General features: G+C 39.7%; 1 protein-coding gene across 4 annotated transcripts in view; it reads right to left on the minus strand.

Annotated features, from left to right (window-relative positions):
• LOC122667594 (phospholipase SGR2) overlaps positions 1-24117 on the minus strand; it is a 112815-nt gene that overhangs the window by 40363 nt on the left and 48335 nt on the right. For all 4 annotated transcript variants that reach the window (XR_006333819.1, XR_006333820.1, XM_043863928.1 and 1 more), the window contains exons 7-9: positions 12576-12626; positions 11860-12030; positions 6515-6664 (exon numbers count right to left, since the gene is read on the minus strand). Coding sequence is in view for 2 of the 4 variants with exons in the window: in XM_043863928.1 (XP_043719863.1) it covers positions 6515-6664; positions 11860-12030; positions 12576-12626 (372 nt within the window). In the remaining 2 variants the exon portion in view is untranslated. The remainder of the gene's footprint in view (positions 1-6514; positions 6665-11859; positions 12031-12575; positions 12627-24117) is intronic.

Genomic DNA, 24117 nt, shown 5'->3' on the forward strand with positions numbered 1-24117 from the left:
TCATTTACAAGTATTGAACAAGGTAGAATTACTCTAATTAGTAGGCAAAGTGTGGACCCTATGGGTATTCCATACCAAAGAAAAGAGAATGGGAATTGTATTATTTAGGTTAAAAGTTGACTTCACGGGAATTTTAGAGGACCTTCGAGTCCAAATGTGGGGAAAGTGAAACCCAAAACATGAAAAGCGTAGATACGCGTCAAACGTAGTTAAGATGACAAAGTTATGTCATAATCTTCAGGCATAGCAAAGTAGCTGAATACAGTTGTCAATGTACATCAGTCAGGTTTGAACCCAATTTCGAGAGCCTTACACTCCGATTGGGTCAAAGGTTTCTTCTTATGAAACGTAGGTATTCAAGTTAGCTTTTAGTAGGACAAAGAATCAGGTCATTTCGATGTGTATCGGCCGAGTTATGGCCAATAAACTGAGCAGAGGTCGGGTTGCAGCTGACAACCGGATTCGGATTTGCCCCAACCGGCAAGTCTGGATCGGCAAACGGAGCCTGCCGCATCCCATCCGGCGAGGCCGGATTATAGGTCGGTTTACAACCAAGTTCCAGAGAGCATCCAGAGACCGTCGGATTTCATCCGAAGGCCGCCGGATTGGTGAATAGTAACCACGAGATTGGCTTTTTAAAGGGGTTTTTAGGGTTCATTTCCTCATTTCTTTCCCAAAATTAGAAAGAGATGAGAGGAGAGAAAGAGGAAACAAAGGAGAACGAAGGAAGAGTTGATTTTGGCCATGGAATCGAGTTGCAAACAAGGGGGAATCGCTACTTGGGTTGAGAGGATCAAAGATTTGAGATTTTGTCAGGGTTTCAAGCTTGGAAAAGGTAAATCTTAAGTTCTTTTTCGACTTATTGAGTATTTTTGGATATTTTGATCTGTTAGAAAGGTGCATATTACTGTTGTTATGCTGTAGAAATGAATTTCATAGAAAAAGGTCAAGTTTCAACAAGTTATGTGGAAAAATGTAGTAAAAACCCTAGCTTTGGGTTTAGGTTTTCCTATTTTGTCAACGGTACGACTGCCAAGGTGCCTAGGCGAACCAAAGGGGGTAAAAAAACCAAGAAAACACCAACAAAGCGGCAAGGCGTCGCCTAGGCGACACCAGAAATCAAGGTGAGAGAAAGGCACCTAGACGCCTAGGCGACGCTTGACAACTATGTTGTCCAGTGTTGCCTAGATGCCCGAGTAGGGTTATAGAGATAAGTGTAGCATTGTTCTTTAGTCCACGCTGGATCTTCCTTCTTTCATATTTGTATAATCCAGCGTGAGGGGGAGTGTTAGAATATATGTACTCCAGAATACCATGGGCGTATTCTGGTCCTTTTGGGGTTAATTTTAAGTTATTAAGTGTTTAGTTGGCTGTGTGGGTTTAGTCCCACATCACCTAGCTTATATAAGTTGTAACTTCCCCTCTATTATAAATAGAGAGGGCCTTTCTCTCATTAATACAAGCAATTCCATTATTTTATTCCCTCTCTTTGACCCACGGTTCATCCAACATGGTATCAAAGCTGGTCTGATCTAGGTTAGAGAGAAAAACCCTATTTTCTCCCTTCTTTTCCTCCAATCAATCTCTCCTCCTCTTCTCCCTTTTCTCGTTTTTTCCTACTCCTGTTCTTCTCCCTTTCAGCCCAAAAACAGGGGCAGCACTAATGAGGTAGACATAATATTGATGATTTAGTGCTGCCCCCCTTTCTCTTCTATCGTTTTTTATTAAAAAACCCTGCTGGAAGCCTCATCTGCGATTTGGAGTTCCCCTTCTTTGAGATCAGATCTCTATAAACCTGATCCTCTAATTTAGGAACACCCTATGCAGCCTTTTTCCAGCCCTATTCTACCCTATTCCTAAACCTAACTTCCCTTTTTCTTTATCTCCATCAATTGTTATTTTTTTCCAGCCTAGATCCCCAAATCGATTTCACCTTGTCAGGGTTTTTCAAAACCCTGACTCCAATCGATGTTGGGGTTTCCCTTGTCAAATGTAGCCAATATTTTAGGGATATTTCCCAACTAAACCAAGCCCTAATCGACCTCAATTTGAACACAATCTGATGGCTGGATTTGTTTCTACAGCAAAAATTACTTAACCTGCTAATTTGGTTACCTGCCAAAAACCCTGACTTTCAGGTTTCAGTATTTGCTAATTTTTTGAGGGCTGATTACTCCCACTTCAAGGACCAATCGACCTCAATATTGCACCTATCCAAGTTTTTAGAAGACCCCTACCCCAATCGATCTCTTCTTTTCAGGGTTTTCCAAAACCCTGATAAAAATCGATTTGGGCTAGGGATGTTTGCTGCTGTTCGAGTGCTTTGGAGGTGGTTCTAACATTAAAAGAGAACTCTCCTTCATCAGTTCAAGGCTTAAAGAAGGTCTACTGCCCAAGATAGCTGCTGCCCTCATTATCTGCGATTTTTAGGTATTTCTCCCATGTGAAGATCAAGTCTCAATTACCAAGGAGATTGGTCATTCGAACTAGAAATCCATTCCAGCAGTTTTTGGTCAGCAAGTATTACAATAAGCAAGCACCTTTGACATGCCAGCCTCACCTTTGTTGAAGACCCCTTCCCTACAATCGATATTCACTTTCAGGGTTTTTTACAAAACCCTGGCTATAATCGATCTAAGGGGTAGGGCAGTCCACAGTTGCTAATTTTTTTAGGAGAGTTTTATCAACATTAGAGGAGTATATAGCCCACTATTCAGCATCTTACATCAGGTTTTTTAGTAAAAAAAATTCCAGTTCATTCTGTTGGCTTGGTTTCTGTTTTTCTTGTTCCTATATGGCTGGCTGCTTCAACTACCTATGGATTTGTCTAGTTATTTATCTTATTTGGCTGGTTATTATGAGCTTCACTACCTACCTGGCTGGTGTTATTGATTGGCTTCTATAAGCATGACTGGTTGATGTGTTACTGCTGCCTTCATGTGGAATACTGCTGCCCTATAATTGTGACTGTGTTTCCTCTTATTGGAGATCAAATTTCTCTCGTTATTGAAGACTCGAATCTACTACCCTGGAGATCAGCCTATTTGGGATTACCACAGTGTGTTCCACGATTTTTTGGTTGCACCTACGAAACTATTCGGTCATGTGGAGCCTTTCTGGTTAATATCCGGCATACTTTGGAGCTTGCATACTAGCATTGTTACAGATTCAGATCTGATCCAGTTTTGTTGAGGCTACTTCCATTCATTGGTGTCCAGATATCTTCTTAGTACTGTCTAGCATGTGGGAGTTTCTACCATGGAATCTTTTGCACAATTGCTCCTCCCTGTTTGAAGATTGAACAAGCCTTGACAATTGGAGCATTTCCTTACTTCAAATCAGATTTGTATCTTTTTCAAATCTGAATATTGGGGTTAGGAGTTTCTCCCCAACAGGGGTTTCCATTCAAAGTGTTTGTTTGATTGATGGAAGAAGGTTGGAGCTTTCTATGTTACCCAAGTTAATCCTACTCCATTATCTCACTGCTGTTTTTCTTTCACCACCTCCCAAAACATACCTTTGGCATTACCCATAACACCTTGGAAGATAATGGTATTCTCTTTTTTACCATTTCTTCTTTTTTCCATTACACTTGGCAGCCATTGCACCATTCTGGAATGTTATGTTTGGCCCTATCTCTAACCTAATCTCTCTTATGTCCACGTGCACTACACGTGAGGGGGGGATTATATACAGTATACCTGCAGCCATTGCAAAGAGCAGAACATGCAAGGACACTTGGTGCAAAACATAGAAGGTCAGAGGTTTCACCATTGCCATTGGATATCTACTTTGTTATTGGGTTAAAGTTTATCATAAGGGGGAGGTTGGCCTTAAAGTTTTGAAGATGTTTGGTTATTGCTTGTCCATATGAGATCCTACAGTTTGGTTGCTTTTTCCGCTGCTTAATCTTCTTTACTTCTGCTTGACTCATTTGCCAGCTACCCTAGTTGCTTATCTTCAAGATTATACTTCAGAGATTCATTATTGGACAAAGATTGGTGAGAGATGCCTTTTTTGCTGATCAAGTTTGTCCAAGTTTGAAGGTCTATTTTTTTCAAGTTCTTGAAGGTCTGTTTGGAAGCTACATTCATTCTGAAGCTAGATTCTGCTACAACCTATTTTTCCCGTTTTATTCAAGTTGGGCATTAGTACCTTGTATGCTCCAACTTGAGGGGGAGTGTTAGCATTGTTATGGAGAGAGTTTTTCTTTAGAGTTTTTTTCTTTAGTCCACGCTGGATCTTCCTTCTTTCATATTTGTATAATCCAGCGTGAGGGGGAGTGTTAGAATATATGTATTCCAGAATGCCGTGGGGGTATTCTGGTCCTTTTGGGGTTAATTTTAAGTTATTTAGTGTTTAGTTGGCTGTGTGGGTTTAGTCCCACATCGCCTAGCTTATATAAGTTGTAACTTCCCCTCTATTATAAATAGAGGGGGCCTTTCTCTCATTAATACAAGCAATTCCATTATTTTATTCCCTCTCTCTGACCCACGGTTCATCCAACAATAAATTTAGTTAAGATTGGATGGTGGGAGATCATTTATACTATCTCCAAAGTATAAAAGAGAAGCCTAATGTTTATGAAATGTCGTGTAGGGGTTCATTTGGGTCCGAAGAACGACAAAGGATTGTTAGAAATACTATTGAGAACCAGAGATAGAGTATATTACTCAGTGACAGAGACAGGTGAGAGGAATTCTATCATATCTTGCATGTTTTCCCATTATAGTACATGGTATCATTGCCTCTATGATTTATATGTTTTAAAATAGAAAATAAATAATGTATTATGATTGTTTACTAGTAATGTGAGGCATGATAATACAGAAGTAAAGAACTGCATAGTACAGTAAAGTACAATCAAGAACGGTATAGTACAGTAAAAGACATAACAGAGTTGAAGCTGAAGGTTTGGTCAGTGTCTAGTTCAACAAGAGGAGTAAGAGGGGTACTGGGGTCCTCAATCTTTCTAGGAATTCCATCAATGTCTTGCTCATCCTGGAGTTGAGGTAGATAGTGAGCACTGGATGTGGAGATAAGTAACGATAAAACAAAGGAGCACTAAAGGCTCAACACAGAAAAGCATAGTAAAGAACTTGTGACTGCGCACATTTCTACCTAAGGGTTAGGTATTGGTTGAGGTACACAGACATAACTGAATCTTAAATGATTCACATAGTCGAATATTCATCGATTCCCATAGCAGACAGCCGAATCTTCAGTGATTCCCATACGTGTATGTCTAGAGTTTAATAGTGGTGCTGACTCTTACATATATACAGAGTTTGGATCCTCTCTGATCCCCATAGTTGGATCTTCACAGATCCTCATAGTATAGTTTTGTGTATCCTCTTCCATACAAGCTAAGTGGCAGATCACCCAGAGAACAGATAATGTAAACCACAGACAGAGCAAAGTAAAGACAAAGAATAACAGATAGACAATGCTTTCATTTTACATAGTGATGCATTACAGCTATAGTATGATCAGACATAATATTATAGAGTCATAGCTATCATAGTAGCATGTCATATTATGATTTCACTCTGATCATACTACAGATTCATAGCTATCATAGTAGCATGTCATAGTATGATTTCACAGCATAGTACGATCATTTACATTCATTAGCATGACATGAAATGTATTCATTCTCCTTGGGCTAGTGTAGCTCACCCACACAGATTATGACTATTTTTACAAAGCATGCACACGTCAAATGCCTGTGCGCCGACTGTGTCAGGAGAGCAAGAGGAAAGGGTGTAACCCCTTCCAAGTAGATGGACAGAGCCAGAGCCAGAAATATATACTAGACAGTAGACACAGACTTTTGATGTATAGACAAACACTTTTGTACTTTGACAATTGCATTGATGTATTTGTTAAAGTATGATCTTGATGTAACAAAGTATATGATACCGTACGGATGTACACAGCATAGATGATATAGTATGATGTTACAGAGCAGTTATGAGATATTTATATAGTTTCCGCTGCTGTATTATTTTGAAACCTCTGATACATGTGATTATTGATGAAAGTTTACAGTTCCGCACAAAGTAGATTATAGTTCCCAACCATTATTTAACGGTGGTTTGTGAGGGCCAAGTAAGTGGCCAACACCATGTCCTTATCCCAGATTTGGGGTGTTACACCATCGCATCTAATGGTGCTGTTGGGGTAGGCCCGACCTCAAGATAGTTAGTCAGATGGGTGCTGATGTGGAAGAGTATGTGCAGTCTCGAGAAGGCTGTGTTCATTCACAGAACCCCGCCTAATCTTACGAGACTTGGCCTAGCGGTGATGATGAGGAGGACCTTGAGTTCCAACAGGAGTTCAGTCCAACAGTACAACAAGATTAAATGGCTAATGGAATCCATGTAAAGCCAAATTACATCTTGAATTCCCACAACCACATCTAAACAACCATTAACATCTTCAATAATGGTGCAAGCAGACAGCCACAAAATAAATAAAATAAATTCAAGAAAATTTCATCACATTAACATACCGAATTGATTATATCCTGGCAATAGATCGGACTCATGTAATATAACACATCATGAACAGTCGCACCAAGCATGGTACGCAAACCTCGTACGCCATCTAATGTAATTTTTTCAACTGCACTTTCACCACTAAGCTTCAATCTTTTTCTCCACTGAAATGCAAACACTCAATCAGAAATTTTCTCCAAGTGTCCAGAAATAAAATCAAATACACGATCATTGTCAAAGAGAAAGCTAACAAACTAAAGCAACAGAATACAGTTAACATCAAGAAGAATATGCAGAGAACAAAATATAAGAACGGTCTAACTTCATGAAATATTCTTACCCATTTTTTCCTGTCCCCTCCCTTTTGTAAGGATATAATCTAACATCATAATAGACCTAGAGACTGAAACCATGGCTCTGTATAACTTTGTGCCTGAATCCATGTCAACACATGTCACAGATAGACACAGCATGTCCAGGAGACATAGTATCCAACCCATCAAAAAGACGGCCCCATGGAGCCCACGGGCCACGACTACAATTTTCCAATTTTAACAAATATTTTCCTCAAATAACCTGTAATCTATACTTTCCGAATTGCCAAAAGAAACCAGCTCCGAAGAACAAGATCACACGGAGTAAAGAGTTTATGGATGTTGTTAAATAATGGTCTAATAGGTGTCATGGACCCCTATCGGGCCCATTCTTATTGGGCAGTAGTAGAGTTAGCTCTCTAGTAGATTTACTCTCACAGAATCTATCGCTGGTTCTGTCTTCTTCTTTGTGTTCTGGTTACCTATTAAACTCCATTGTCTTCTTCTTGGGTCTGGCGTAAGATTCTCCTCCTTCACCCCCTTGCCCTTCACCCCTCCCCCCCAGCTCATGCGGATAAGGTTATTTGGCTCCCCTCCTCCAACGGCCTTTTTAGCTTTATATCGGCTTGGAATTTTGTTCGTAACCCTAGCCCCTCTGTCCCTTGGCATAAATTAGTCTAGTTCAAAGGCCTCATCCCTCGCCATAGCTTCATAGTCTGGAGAACTCTTAGCCATTGCCTCCCAACCCAAGCCTTCCTGCTCCACCAAAATATCCGTGTCTCCCCTTCATGCATCTTCTATTGGTCTGGTTCCGAGGACATTGCTCACCTCTTCTTTGCCTGCCCCTTTACCTCCACCAACTAGAAAAAAGCCCTTTTAACCATTTGGCCTCGCTGCAGGAGACCCTTGCCCTTTGATAGAGAATGGCTCTGGTTGGACAGAACCTTCCCTAGATGCACTATCTGTGACACTGTCGGAAAGCTTGTGTTTGGCTCCGCTATTTACCACATCTGGATGGAGAGGAATCTTAGGAGATGGACCTCCAAATCAAGGTCTTTCAACTTGATCTGGAAAGCCATCTCCTTTGATGTTTCCTCCAAGCTCAGCTTTATCCCTCATAGGCCCATTTTTTATACTCCAAGGAACAGCCATACTGTTGTATCCTGGGGTTTAGATATCTCTTCCTTGCAGCCTCCTTCCCCTTCTTAGAAGCTTGAGGCTCGAGGTTTTTGTTTCTCTTCCCCCCCCCCTTCTTTTTTTTCCCGCCCCCTCCTGGGGTTTGGTAATAGATTGTATTCACCAAAAAAAAAAAAAACTCAATTGTTACATGGTATCAGAGCTCTGAAAATAAACAAGCTCTACTATCGTTTCTGGTTTGAAAGTCTAAGAGGTTCTTTGTTTAAGGGTTGCAGCAACCTATGCTGCTTGATATCTGTTTTTAGGCCCTAGTTGATGATGATGATGATACACTAGGACTCTCTTCTATCTACTTAAGATCTCTGGATTGAAGTTCCTGCATATTTTAAGCTTGAGGCAAGTTTTTCCTTTAGAATACAAGGTCTCTGTTTTTTGGACAGATTTGAGATCTGATCCTTTCTTACATCAAGCCACAAGTTTCTTTAATTCTTCAAGGTGGTACTCTGTTAAACTGAGCGATTCCATCTTCTATTCTTCTTCTAATTCTGATCTTCATCACATTCAGGTGCTATTCCTTAATTATTCGTCTTCTTCTTATCTTAATTCTCTAATATGTTTTTTCTTCTCTTTTACACGGAATATCTATCTCTTTAATTGGCTAAAACATTGTTTCTGGTCTTCAAATATGACTTCTGAATTCTGTTTACATTATAATTAATAAATTTCTGAATTTCAAGAATCTTAGTAACTTTGTCCATAACCCGATTCTATTGACCTCTATAGTGATCCTGGCTTAGTTGTGGTTCTTTGCATCTATAGTCCTTTCTAAAACCTTGAACACTTCCAAAACCTAAATCTTTAATCCATTATCCTGAAAAATTCATATGCAAAAACAGCCCTATTTGTAAACATAGTTGTCAAAGCGCTAGGCGACCCAAGGCGTTGGAGGGGGGGTCAAAAACTAAGGCAACACCAACAAGGCGCCTAGGCATCGCCTTGACAACTATGTTTGCAAAGGCTAAACTCATTCACTTTAGGACTTCTACACCATCTAGAGAACTGCCCCTTTAAGTTACGCAAAACAGACAATAGGAAACTTACTAAATACGAAAATCAACTCCTATTTGACTAAATAACCGACTCAATTCATAGTTGTCAAGGCATCATCTATTCATCTAGCATCCAGGCCCTCCCCAACGCCTTGGGTTGCCTAGACGCCATGACAACTACGACTCAATTAAGTAATCCAAATAAAAATAGGCCTTATCTATGTTTTCTCCCAATACAATGATAACGAAACCTAAAAGAAATATAGCAAATTAAGGAGATGAAAACTCCTAAAGACCCTAGATGCCAAAACAACAAGACTAAGACTCTTCATCTATGCCTATTAATATACAATGATTTAACCTCAAAGAAATAAGACTCCAACTCCCAAAAGGTGTGGACAATAATTATCTGCCCATTAAGCTTTATACTCCAGCCTACAAGGCTACAACAAAATAAAACCCATAATTTAACAAACCTAGGCCAAATAATTACTCTTGGAGACACTCCTGCATCATGTGGACTTCAAACAAAAGCTTCCTATAATTTTAATCATGTATGCAAATGACTGCACTCCTAAATCACCTCCTCTTCCCACCTTCCCCTCTGCCCATAGTTCAAGAACTCGCCGAGATCTCAGTAATATCTCTCTTTTTGAAAAAAGCGAGATGAGACTTGAGACGAAATGAAATATTACCCCAACTCGGTCGAGATCTCGGTTCGATCGAGATTTGGACCAAATTTACCTTTATAATGTACATATCTCGACCGAGACAGTCGAGATCTCTCCAGAGCTCGACTGTCTTGGTGAACTCGACAGAGATGTGGCATTTGACCTGATTTTTGAGGATTTTCGGCGGTGGTTTATGATAGAGATATATGTAACATGTTAAGATTGATGTATTGTACACTTTTACATTTGTAATGTTTATTTAAGTTGTTTTATATTAATTATATGATTTGATTGCTTTCAATTACTAAATTATGTGTAAAATAGGGCCTATTAGTACGTCATCGCCTACCAACCTAGGGTCCGAAGTGAAACTCCTATCTGGACTTTGTTTTTGCAAAATCTGATAGTGTCATTGTGTTTAAATGGCCTAAAATAGGCTGAGTACCAAGTATCAGGCCCAAACTAGGTCTAAAACCCACCAAAACCAGCCTACGAGTTCAAAAAAAATTACACCAACTCGCCGAGATCTCGGCCCAACTCGGTTTTTTGGCTGGGCAAAACCTGTACCGAACCTGAGTTCTTGAACCTTGCCTCTGCCTCAATCCCACCAATCATTGTTTTCTGAACATATGGTCACCGGTTGTAGTCTTGTAAAATTATTGTGACAAAACCTGCAATGAAGATCCTATAGTCTGAACTCCACAACCAAAGAAAAGTTACAAAGTCAAGATCTTCCACCGAGTATACTAAACAAATTCAGATGGTTTTAGGTTAAAAAAAAAAGGCTTATCTCATGGAATTAGTCCAATTATTCAAAATAAAAACTTAACAGATCCAATACTAGACCCAAAAAAAATTACGTTGAACCATTCCCAATTCCCAACTGAAAAGCAAAATGATACCCAAAATTATTTACCACAGAAAAGGGAAGGGGTACGAAATGATACAGTGGGTTTACGCTTATTACAACACCCTCCTCACAATAAAATTATTCAATATTACTAAATTACATTTTCATCATGATAAAGATTGTCAATAGACATTTTCAAATCCCAAATAATTCCACCAAGACCAGTATTGTTACAGGCACCAAAATGCCCCATATGGACAGCAATTTGCAATATACATTCATAAATATATGCCTTTTTTTTTATTTTATGCCAGGGCCATTGGGGTCATTACTGTTCAAAACCTATGAAAAAATATATAGAGGTGAAAAGAAGAGGACTCATGAGAATTGAAACTTCATTGAATGCATTTGGAGGAAGGTTCTTCCTCACTGACAAGTTAAGTCCTTGCAATATATTTTCATAAATATATGTGTGCGTGCGAGTGTCTGTACCTGTGTGTCGCTGAAGGAGGTTCTTCTCTGTTCATTTGGCCAGAGTTCCTCCAGGAGAGGTTATGTTTGTTTGATTGAACACATGACATCATTCTACTGACCAACTGCATTCTTTAACTAAAGAGACAATCAATCTCATTGTTCATGACCTAAAGTGGACCAATAAGCTATTGTCGAATATAAAAATGACCACCAGCATATAATGGACCGGAAAAACCAATTAGGCATTGAATCCATCATTCCATACCTTTTCATGCATATTAAGACTCGGTAGTTTTATTCTCAGCAGTTAGCTCTGAATGTTTAGCTTGGTAAAACTGATTATTTATATTAATAATTTAGTATATTATGGAACTATTAGCCACATATTAGTTATCTGCTATTTAAATGTGATGTTATGATTGTGGTATTAGAGGGCAGACCTTGGCGCAACGGTAAGGTTGCACCAGTGCGACCTAGTGGTTGCGAGTTCGAGTCAAGAAACAGCATCCTCGCGAAGCAAGGGTAAGGCTGCGTACATTATGACCCTACCCAGACCCCCTCATGCACTGGGTAGGCCCTTTTTTATGATTGTGGTATTACTGTTCAAACTAAAATATATCTTATTCCTAGATATCTCTAAATATGGAAAACAAAACATATCTTATTCCTACATGTCTCTAATATGTTCCATACTCATCCGGAAAAAGTTCTGCCTTTCTTCAGTTGGGCATTCACCTTGCTTGTGCCTCAGGCCATTTAGAGGGACTTTGTGCCTCATATGCACTTTTTGACTTTGAAAACACTGATAAAGACATATTTCCCAAATAATGAATTTCCAAGAGAATTGAAAATATTTCTCTTCACCTGACAAGGAATAAAAAGAACCCTTTGAGTATCACGTTGGTATGAGGTTAAGTGTCGTTCAGCAAGAGTAGCTGTGACATGACGAAAATCACCAACATCATCAACCAAATTAGCTTTCTCCAACCTTTGCCCAATACCATGAACCATAAATACTAAATGCCGAACTGGAACCTGTAAAGCAACTAAACATAAGAAAATGCCCAGTCATAAAAGATCTGCTCCAATACTCTTAAATGATACAATGGCCTATACTAATAGACTTGCAGTCATTCTAATAAGCATTTGTGTAAGTATTTTCTCCAACCGACTTCTCATTTTGTGCAAGGAAGGTGTGTTGATAGTTGATAGGCAACAACAACAAAGAACAAGATAATTGTTGAAAGGGAAATCAAAGGGCTAATAACATAGAAGCCTGAGAGAGGCAAACAATACTGCCAAAACAAATCCCTCCCACCAAGTCACCATCCATTCTGCCAAAACACACACACACACACACATGGGGACAGAAAGAAGAGGAGGGGAAGAGGAGAAAAATGAGAAAATCATGCATGGATCACTAAGATGTCTTCCCACATCATAGGAAAAAATTTAAATTTTAGGGAGGCCTTCAAATCATTAATGCACAAGAAATCTCTAAAAGAAAATTGTATATAGGGTGTATTTAGGCCAGGGTATCTAGTAAAGATTTGAAACACTTTAAATACTAGAGCACACACCTGGGAACAGTAATCATCCATTTCTTCCTCCTTCTGCTGACGTAATTCATCCTGAAAATAACAAAATGCTTTTCAAGAGAATGAAACGGTTCATTATGGTAAGCCATTAGAGATTAGGAATGCATCTTCAACAAATGAATAAAAATTCTCTATCAACTCAACTCAGCCTTATCCCAACTAAATGGGGTCGGCAACATGTATCTTTTTTCTCTAATCAGCACTATTCAAAGTCATACTTGTTATTAGTCCTAAACTATGCATGTCTTTTCTCACCACTTCTCCTAGACTCATTTTAGGCCTACCCTAGGCTCTTTTAGCTCCTTCAACCTGAATCAAATCACCCCTCCGTACTGGAGCACTCAAAGGCCTCCGTTGCATATGTCCATGCCACCTCAAACGACTTTCTCGCAACTTATCATGTACCGGAGCTACTCCTAAACTAACTCTAATTTGTTCATTCCTTATTTTATCGTTTCTAGTTTTACCACTCATCCACCTCAACATCCTCATTTCAGCTACACTAAGTTTGTTTATATGTTTCTTTACTGCCCAATATTCAGTTCCATACATAGTGCTGGTCATATAACTATCCTATAAAATTTCTTTTGAGTTTAAAGGAATAAGCCGATCACACAACACTCCAAACACACCCTTCCACTTCATTCACCCAAATCTAATTCTTTGTGCAACATCATCCTTGATTTCTCCTCCTTTATTTAGGGTTGAACCTGGGTACCTAAAATTTTCACTTTGTGGTTTCTCACTATCATTAATTTTCCCCACCCCACTTTCAGTCTTATTGTTAATAAAGTTAATCACCATATACTTTATTTTTGTTCTACTTATCTTAAAACCTTTGATTGTAAAGTTGATCTCCAGTATTCCAACTTTGCATTTATCCTTGTTTTTGTTTCATCCACCAAAACAATATCATTAGCAAAAAACATACACCAAGGGATCTGATCTTAAATGTCTCTAGTCAGCTCATCTATAATTAGCTTAAACAATACAGGTGTATCTTTAACTATGTCCACATTTACAGGAAACACTCTTCTCTTACACTTGTCAAAATAGTTCTCTAGGGACTCTATCATAAGATTTTCTAAGTCAATAAAGACCATATAAAGATCCATCTTACATTCTCTAAATCCTTCCATTAGTCTTCTAAGCAATTGCTTCTGGTTGATCTTCCTGACATAAAACCAAATTAGCTATCTAAAATATTAGTTTCTTGTCTCATGCAGGCTTCAATTAGTCTCTCCCATGAATTCTTAGTATGGCTCATAAGTTTTATGTCTCTATAGATATTATAGCTTTGTATATCACCTTTATTTTTATAACTTGGAATCCCAATATTTCTCCTCCATTCATCTGGCATTTTTCTCGTTCTCACAATCTTATTAATCTACTTAGTTAGCCAAACTATTCCACTAATTCCTAACCACTTCCATACCTTTATAGAATACCATCTGGATCTGCTTTACCTATTTTCAACTTCTCTAAAACTTATTCTACTTCAGACACCCTAATTTTCCGTATATATCTAAGATTTGTGGTTTCTTGATAGTCATAACAACCTTCTAAAACACTATTACTTGTATTGTTTTCATTCAGTTAGTAGTAGAAATAGTTTTTCATCTCTCTATAATCTCCTCATCACTTATTTATACAATATTATATTCACTTTTAATGCATCTAATATGGTTGTTGCGCTATTGTAACCAGGTTGCGGGTTCAAACCATGGAAACAGCCTCTCCACGAAGCGGAGGTAAGGCTTCGTACATTTGCCCCTCCCAGACCCTGCAATAGAGGGAGCCTCGTGCACTGGTGACTGGGATGCTCTTTAATGCATCTATTATGGTTGAAATATCAACTCTTCCTTTCCCTTATTTCAGTTAATTTATAGATAGCTTTTCCCCTCCCCTCCCCACCTCCTCCTTTTTGCTAAATTATTATAGAGACCTCATATTTCTTAGTCCTTTCTTTCCATACTATCTTCTTAGCTTCATGTAGCAAATCTATACCTTTCCAAATCTCCATCATCCTTAGTCCTTTGCCAAGTTTTAAAACTGGATTTCTTAATCTCAATGGTTGCTTGAACTTCATCATTCTACCACCAAATTTCCCTAGATGAATGTCCTTTTCCTTTAGATTTTCCTAGAACTTCGTAGCTGCATTTTAATATAAGTAGTCATCTCATTCCACGTCATATTAGTGCCTTCGTTGAAATCCCACCTTCCATATGTTACTAATTAATGAGTAAATATCTTCAAGTTTTCTCCTTTTAAATTACACCATCATATCCTAGGGCAAATAATCTCACATTTTCCATGATTCAATGTTTGAACACACATCTATGACCATTAATCTATGTTGCGTGGTTAAGCTCTCCCTTGGCATAACTTTACAATCTTTACATAATAACCTATCAGCCCTTCTAATTAGAAAGAAGTTTATTTCCACACTAGTTTGCCCACTTTTGAAGGTTATTAAATGTTCTCTCTTTTCAAAGCATGTGTTTACTATTGATAAATCATAATCCATAGCAAAATATTGAGTTATGTAACCCGATAAGGGTATTTTGGGTTTTTTTCTTTGTTTATTCCCTGTTATAAGCATAGTTGGCTATACAGGGACAGTATTGTAATTCTGCCTTATAAGTGAATGTTATAAATGAAGGGGCTGAGTGTGAAGATGAATTCACTCAAGCCATTTCATATTTTCTCCTCTCTTCTAACATGGTATCAGAGCTAACCCTATTCTGATCCAAGTTTCCAAACCCCAGCCTCCTTCTATCGTCTCTTCTTTCTCCTCCCCTTCCTTCGATCTCGTCTCTCCTCTTTCTCCTGGTTCTTCTCCTTCACCTTAGTGCAGCACTAATGAGGTGATCTTACGATCTAGTTGCTGCCCTCAAACCTACCTCCTTCCTTTTTTATGATTTAAACCTTTTTCTACCCGATAGATGCTGCCTTCTTCCCTGCAGTATTGAAGCTTTTCCAAGATTCTTGAAGAACAAAGCCTCTACTCTTTACAGATTGTTCTTCCCCCTTTTGGACCTTCATCTGCATCCTTTTGCAGCATCTATCCATCCATCCATATGCCTTATCCTTCTCTGGAAAGCCTTTTTTCCCCGAATCGATCTTCACTTCCAGGTTTTTTCAAACCCTGAAACTTATCGATTTTTTGGGTTGGAGGTTTTTTTCTTCCTTTCAGCTGCTGGTTCTTTTTGGAGGAGTGTATTTCACCTTAGAGAATCACTCCCCATCCCTTCCAACCAATTGTTTGAGTTTCTTTTAGATTTCCCATTCTCTGAATGGATTTCAGCATACAAGGGTGCTCAACAGGTGTTTGATGAATTGCCTCTTATAGTTCTCCTTCTCAGATTGGTGGGAAATTTTGCGGACTTTGATGGAACCGCTTGCTCTAAAAGACCAACCTTTTAGGAAAAGGAGGAAACGATATGTATATCATATAGGAGCTCTAACACGGTGGGCGGACTATCCAAAGGGGGACACGGGTGGATAAATAATTCAACACCTGCCCGCTCCCAAGGGGACTCGATACCGTGACCCCTGCCTACTCTGATACAATGATGGAACCGCTTCCTCTAAAAGGCCAACCTTTTAGGAAAGGGAAGAAATAATATGTATATCATACAGGAGCTCTAACACTACGGACTATCCAAAGGGGGACACGGATGGATAAATAATTCAACAAACTTCTTCCATCATCATTGAAGAGTACTTGATCAAGTTTTCAGCCTATTTCATTGAAGATTTCTTGGGGATATTGCTGTAGCCATTTTCAGCAATTAATTTCTTGTGTTGCTGCCTTTTGTTGGAGCATTTCCTTGAATCATCATGACAGGTTCAAACTCCTCTTCTGCAACTTCTGGGCTTGATGGACAGTCCCGGACAGAGTTGCTTCCCCTTGCTGCTCCTATCAAGCTCGATGGGACAAATTACCTCAAGTGGTCTCGGACTACTTACTTGACCATTGTTGGTTGTGGCCTTACTGGTCGTATCCTTGGGACTAACACCATGCCGGCTGAAAAAGGTTCTCCACAAGAAAAGTGGATGTCACATGATGCTATGGTGATGTCTTACTTGCTCCAATCTATGCAACCAGATTTGTCCGACAATTTCTTGCTTCTGGAGACAGCCCATCAGATCTGGAGTGCCGCCAAGGAGAGGTATGAGCGTGTTGGGAATGCTGCGCAAGTGTATGAGATTCGCAAGAAGGCCCATGATCTCACTCAGAAGGAGTTGTCTGCCTCTGCATACTATGCTGCCCTCAGAAGCTTGTGGCAGCAATTGGATCATTACTCCGATTATCAGCCCTCTACACCTACTGATATTGCTGCCTACTGTAAACACGTCGACAGTATCTGTGTGTACAACTTCTTGGTAGGTCTGAATGTGGAGTATGACCCTATTTGAATGCAAGTGCTGAACCAATCTCCCTTTCCTACACTAAAGCAATCCTTTGCCATGGTCCATACAGAGAAGACTCGTCGGGCTGCGATGTTACGTGCTCCTACTGTTGCTAGGTCTGCCCTACAGACTACTTCCAGCCCCACTCCCATTGCCATTAGTGATTGTGGTAATGCTGCCTCTAAGGAGTCTGTCAAGTGTGAACACTGCAACAAACCTTATCACACCAAGGCTTAGTGTTGGAAGTTAGAAGGGAAGCTTGCTGATTTTGAGGCGAAACGAGGCCGGGGGAAGCTCAAACAGAAGGCAAATCTGACTAAAGCTGCTGCTCCTATTGCTACAGTCCCTTCTACTGACACTGGTTTTACTCCGGATGAGCTACTAGCCCTCCGTCGCATGCTCCAGATACCTTCCGTTGCACCTTCTATGGCATCTGCACCTACTGCCTCTTCTGGTTCTTACTTTGCCTCAGGTATTCCGGTCGGTAGTCATTGTGCATTAGTTGTCTCCAGTCCTTGGATAATAGACTCTGGTGCCACTGACCACATGACTGATTCCTCCCATGTATTTCATCATTATTCTCCTTATTCTGGAAAAGATACTGTTCGAGCGGCTAATGGTTCCCTTTCTCTTATTCATGGAAAGGGTCCCATTCATTGCTCTCCTACCATCACACTAAATTTTGTTTTGCATGTTCCTTCATTTTCTACTAATCTCCTTTCCATTAGTAGTCTAACCAGAGCTTTAAACTGCAAAATAACTTTCTTTCCCTCTCATTGTGTCATACAGGATCTGGTGAAAGGACACACGATTGGGGGTGGTAAAGTACATGGTGGTCTCTACATACTCAACATGGGTCAGACTTGTCCACCATCAGTTTCATCCTCGGCTCATCAGTTACATTCCGCAACTTCTTTGGATCTCCATCTATGGCATTGTCGGCTTGGTCACCCTCCTTTTCGAACTTTAACTTTTTTGTTTCCTCAATTAGTTAAAGGTTGTAACAAGGATGAGTTTTTATGTGAAGACTGTGTTTTGGCTAAGCAGACTTGTTCTACTTACTCTCCAATAAATAAAAGAATTACTTCTCCATTTGCTTTAGTTCATAATGATGTGTGGGGCCCTACCCATTGTGTTTCTATTTCTGGCCATAGATGGTTTGTTTCTTTTATTGACTGCTTTACTAGGACCACTTGGGTGTATATGATGTAGCACAAGAGCGAGGTTTTTCGATGTTTCCAGCTATTCCATCATATGATTCAAACCCAATTCAATGCCACATTAAAAATTCTGCGGAGTGATAATGGCAGAGAATACATGGAAAGTTAGTTCCAAACCTATTTGGCTGAGAATGGCATCCTCCATCAGACCAGCTGTGTAGATACCCCAGCCCAAAATGGAGTTGCCCAAGGGAAAAATCGGCACCTTTTGGAAGTGGCTCGGGCCATTATGTTTGTACGACAGGTTCCTCCTCAATATTGGAGTGATGTTAATCTCACCGCTGCCTACCTCATTAACCGTATGCCTACCCCTGTACTTGATGCCTGATGGGCGTACTCCTGTTGACCTCCTTCAAGGCTCTTCCTCTTTTGTAGTCCCCCCAAAAAATTTTGGTTGTGTTTGCTATGTTCGCAACCATCATCTTCATGGTAAGCTCGATCCTTGGAGCATTCGTTGTATATTTTTGGGCTACTCCACCACCCCAAAAGGATACAAATGTTATCATCCACCTTCTCGGTGTACATTTGTTACCATGGACATTGTCTTCCATGAATCCCTGGCATATATTTCTCAGCCACCTCTTCAGGAGGGCATGATCCAATATTTGAAGATGTGTCTGCTCATCTATCAGCTCCTATTCAGGGGGAGCCTTCTTCTCCAGAGCCTCCAACTTCATTCTCTAGTTTGCTTCCTATTCAGGGGGAGCGCAGACCTATGAGTCATATTCCTGTTGATCAAGTCAACACCTGGAAGCACAAAGAGCAAGTTGAGACTACCACTACTGTACCACTTCTCCAACCGTCAGAACTTGATCCAGATCCAGATTCCGCTGCATTACCTAGTAAGGATCCCTCTCTTGATTTACCTATTGCTGCCCATAAAGGCATTAGATCTTGCTCCCAACATCCCATCACCAATTTTATTTCTTATGATGTTTTGCTCCGTCCTATCGTGCATTTGTGTCCTCTCTTTCCTCTGTTTCTATTCCTCAAAAATGGCAGGAGACAATGGCAGATCCAAAGTGGAAAGCAGCCATGTTGGAAGAGATGACGGCCTTATCCATAAATGAGACATGGGAGCTGGTGGCTCTTCCTTCATGCAAGAAAACAATGGGTTGCAAATGGGTATTTGTTGTCAAACAGAAGCTTGATGGAACAATGGACAAATATAAGGCCAGGCTGGTGGCCAAGGGCTTTACTCAGACCTATAGGATTGATTATCAGGAGACATTGCCTCAGTGGCAAAATTGAACATTGTTCGGGTTTTGCTGTCATATGCTGTCAATCTTGGCTGGGATTTGTAGCAATTGAATGTGAAAAATGCATTCCTTCATGGAGAGCAGGAGGAGGAAGTTTATATGGAGGTTCCTCCAGGTTTTTCTTGTGAAAAGACTCATAGGAAGGTTTGAACACTGAAGAGGGCATTATATGGGCTGAAACAATCTCCTCGGGCTTGGTTTGGCAGGTTCCATAAAGCAATGATCTCTATAGGATACAAACAGAGCAATGTCGATCACACCTTGTTCATCAAGAAAAATGGAGATAAGGTCACTCTTCCCATAGTCTATGTCGATGACATAATGGTGACTGGCAATGATGCAGATGAACTTTCTCACCTGAAGATTTTCTTGGGACGAGAATTTGAAATAAAAGATCTAGGACAGCTCAGGTACTTCCTTGGGATTGAAGTTGCCCGTTTTCCCAAAGGCATCTTTCTCTCCCAAAGAAAATATGTTCTGGACTTACTCTCAGAGACTGGTTTATTAGGATATCACCCATGTGATACCCCTATGGAGGCTATTACTCGCCTACAAGAGAAGGATGGTGATCCTGTTGATAAGGGGTGCTATCAACGGTTGGTGGGAAAACTAATCTATCTCTCCCACCCTAGACCATACATTGCATTTGCAGTTAGCTTGGTCAGTCAGTTCATGCATGATCCCTACTCCATCCATATGGTTGTTGTTCTCATAGTTGTCACGGCGTCACGGCGATCCAAGTCGGTTGAGGGGTGTCACGTCGATATATCGACATGTCGCCCGCCATGGCGTTGCCATGGCGAGCATGTCGACCATGTTTTATTTTTTATTTTCTCTATTTTTAATGTGTTAATAGATGTATACTCAAGCCATGTTTTATTTTTTCTCTATTGTTTCTCAAGTTTTAAGAAGAAAATTCAGAAATCGAAGAAGAAATCAAAGAGGGAAAGAAGACAGGAAGAAGAAATCGAAGAGGGAAAGAAGACAGGAAGAAGAAATCGAAGAAGAAATCGAAAGAAATTGAAGAGGGAAAGAAGAAATCGAAGAGGGAAGAAGAAATCGAAGACAGGAAGAAGAAATCGAAGAGGGAAAGAGAGTCAGGAAGAAGAAATCAAAGAGGGTCGCCATGGCGTAGGTCGCCATGCAGCCCTCTCCAGCGCCAGGACGCCATGGCGACGCCATGACAACTATGGTTGTTCTTCGTATTCTCCACTACTTGAAGTCAGCTCCAGGGAAAGGGATTCTCCTATCTCCACATGATCATCTTCGCATTGAGGCTTACACAGATGCTGACTGGGGTGGTAACCCTAACAGGAAATCCACTTCAGGCTAGTGTACCTTTGTAGGAGGTAACCTTGTCACATAGCGAAGTAAAAAGCAAAATGTGGTGGCTAGGTCCAGCGCTGAAGCAGAATTCCATGCCATGACCCAGAGCATTGTTTTTGTTAAAATAAAACCGCAAGCGTACGGGTCAATCGTAGCTACGGGTCGAACACGAGGAGATATACGCCACTCTATTTAACTAACTTAAAAGTAATGCAAAATGAACCAAATTAAAGTGTTAAATTAAACTAATTAAACTAACGAAAATCAATGCATCCTAACTCATAAGCATCTAACAAAATTAAGGGATTAAATCGGCGTCCTAACACATGAGCATCTAACCTATCGAACTAAAGCGAATTGAAAGGAATAAAAATGCAGCCACACATACTAACCACATAAAAAGAAATAAGGGAATAAAAATGCATCCATAAACCACAACCATATAAAATTAAAATAAAAGAAATAGAGGGGGAAGAAGAAGAAGATAGAGAGAGATAGAGGAGATGGAGAATGAGATTGAGAGTTTAGATAGTAAAACCTGGATGTGCTTGCATGAATGTAAATGAAAAGCTTGAATACTTGCATAAACTTACCATGGCCTCCTCTTCTAAATCTTCAAGTCTTGTCATCAACTTAAGAACTTAGACTAGAAGGCTTAAAACCTAAACTAGAATTAAGAAATTACAACCCAATTGAAGACTTAAATTAAAATTAAAGCATAAACTAAACCTATTATAAGCATTAACTAAAAATTATAAAAGCAAACTAGAACTTAGAAAAGCCAAAAATCACAAATTAGAAGGAGAAGAAGAGAAGAAATTTCACTAAGTGAATGAGCCAATTTTTACAAGAGAGGTAGGGGGTATTTATAGGTGGAAGAGAGGAGAAGAGAGAAGATGGAAGTGTAGGAGAAATATTCCCTAAGAAAAGAGAATATTCTCTTCTCTTTCCTCTTTTACAATGCCTTGAATCCTAAGAAAAAAGAAAAAAAATAGAAAGAAGAAGAAGAGAAGATTGTTTACATAGACCTTCTATTTCTAGAAAAATAAACTTCCAATTTTAACAAGAGCTTCCTTTTCTTTGTAGATATCTTCTCCAAGCAATAAAATCAAAGCATCTTTGATTTTTCAACCTTCCATAGATGAGAAAATATAAATCTATCCCAAGTAGAATTTCAGAACTGCCCTTGAGAAGTTGGAGGAGAGAGAGAGTAAGGGTGATGACTAGGATTCCTTCAAGAATAAATAAAATACCCATTCTGTCCTTCAAAAAACGTGGAGCATGGGGTGCTTATATAGGTCTCACCATTGTGTTCCTTGCGAAAAATCACACAAAATAGACCCAAATTTCATCCAATTCGGAGTTGGGGAGCCCAAGATATCTCAAGTTGAAGTTGGACTGTCCAGAGCCTTCCAAATAGAATCTTTCGGGCACAGTAATGTAACTTCTGATAATTTCATTAAGGCCTCTAAAATCCGAACTTCCGTTTCACTTTGTCCCCATCCGACTGTCAATAATTATAAATAAACCCCTGCAGACCATTTTCACGCGTCGTTACGGAAACGGCCATAACTTCTTCGTTTCAACTCGGAATTAAGTGCCGTTTGAACCATTGCGAAGCTGACTCGATGGGCTATGCATCCATTTACACTTCTAAAAAGCTTAAAAACATCTCCTTAGCATCATCTCCTTCATTCTCACAAGAATTCACCTAAACCCTGAAAAGCACAAGAAAGCACCGAGTAACTCTGTCCAATGTGGTAAAATGTATAATTTATGCCCTAAAATTTCACACATAAATGTGCTCATCAGATTCCCCCACACTTAAACGTTACTTGTCCTCAAGTAAAGCAAAAACAAAAACTAACCTAGAATGCAGAAAATCCTAACTCACTTTCGTAGGAATCACGGTTGCACTTAGCATGTGCAACAAGCCTTTAAACCCCTAGGTTACCCCTAGTGGACGAGTTGTGTCGTGGGTGTTTGCAGTGAATATACACCCAAAATTCAATTGTAAATAAATGCTGCAAATTTTAATCATGGCATAAGTAGGACTGTGCACATAATCCCAAAAAGTGTTCAACTAATGATCAAGGAGCCAAAGGTTCCCCCACACTTGAATTTTATCACCCCACATCAATTCATGTAACAAGCATGCATCAAGTTCAAGGGATCTCCTCATATTTTCTGAACACTACTCATCTTCAAGTAAACCCCCCATAGCATCGATGGAACCAAAGACTTAGGCATTGAGTATTGTTGACCATACTTTTTTTTTTTTTCAGGCATTAAGGCAAAAGTTTTTTTTTCTTTCTCAACCACAAACTCTATTTCTACTCCACTACTGTTCTCTGAATGACATGGTGGAGCATACACCAGACACCCAAATACTTGGTAGCTTCGCTTTTTGCATATATCCATAAGACATTGAGACATTGATGCAAGAGTTTTTTTTTTTTTTTTTTTTTTTTTTTTGAGTTTCCTTCCAAAGAATTTCGATCAAGTCACCCTGCTTCATGAGGCACAGTGCCCTGTCTAGTCCTAAGGAATTCCACTTTCTTTTCTGTTCCTTGTTTTTTTTCTTTTTCTTTTTTTTTTTTCATTCACTTCCACTTTCATGCCTTGCCTTGCCACAAACAAATTGGTCTCAACTACTAGCCAAAAGATCAAAGGGGTCCATAAACACATAGAGGAATCTAACCATCACATGAAGTAGCACTCATATTTTCAAACTCAATCCCCATCACCGGATACAAACCAACTACCATCCTTGAAAAGGGATTTTTTTATTATTTCGCATGCTAGGAGGGCACCTAATTCCCTCTCTCTTGCTTTGCAATTTGAAGAGACTTATGCACATACCCAAAAACTATCGCCACAATCAAAATTCACAAAATTCAACCTGGCCACTGGTCTGGGGATGGTAGGGTGTGGCCAACTTATGAACGACACCATACTTTTTCATGAGGGCCTCAAAAGGCCGATTACAAAAATGCTTGCCCCGATCACTAATGAGAGCCCGGGGAGTACCAAAACGGGAGAAGATGTTCTCCTTCAGAAATTTCACAACCACCTTGTGGTCATTGGTCTTACAAGCAACTGCCTCAATCCATTTGGACACATAGTCCACAGCAAGTAATATGTACAGGTTACCAAAAGAGTTAGGGAAAGGCCCCATGAAATCAATACCCCATACATCAAACACCTCAACCACCGTGGGTTGAGGGGCATCATATTTCTCTTAGTAAGACGCCTAAGGATTGGCATGAAGAACATGCCCTGCAATAAGTAAAGCGTCTTTAA

This window comes from Telopea speciosissima, chromosome 7 (genome assembly GCF_018873765.1).
Source record: "Telopea speciosissima isolate NSW1024214 ecotype Mountain lineage chromosome 7, Tspe_v1, whole genome shotgun sequence".
Lineage (NCBI taxonomy): Eukaryota > Viridiplantae > Streptophyta > Magnoliopsida > Proteales > Proteaceae > Telopea > Telopea speciosissima.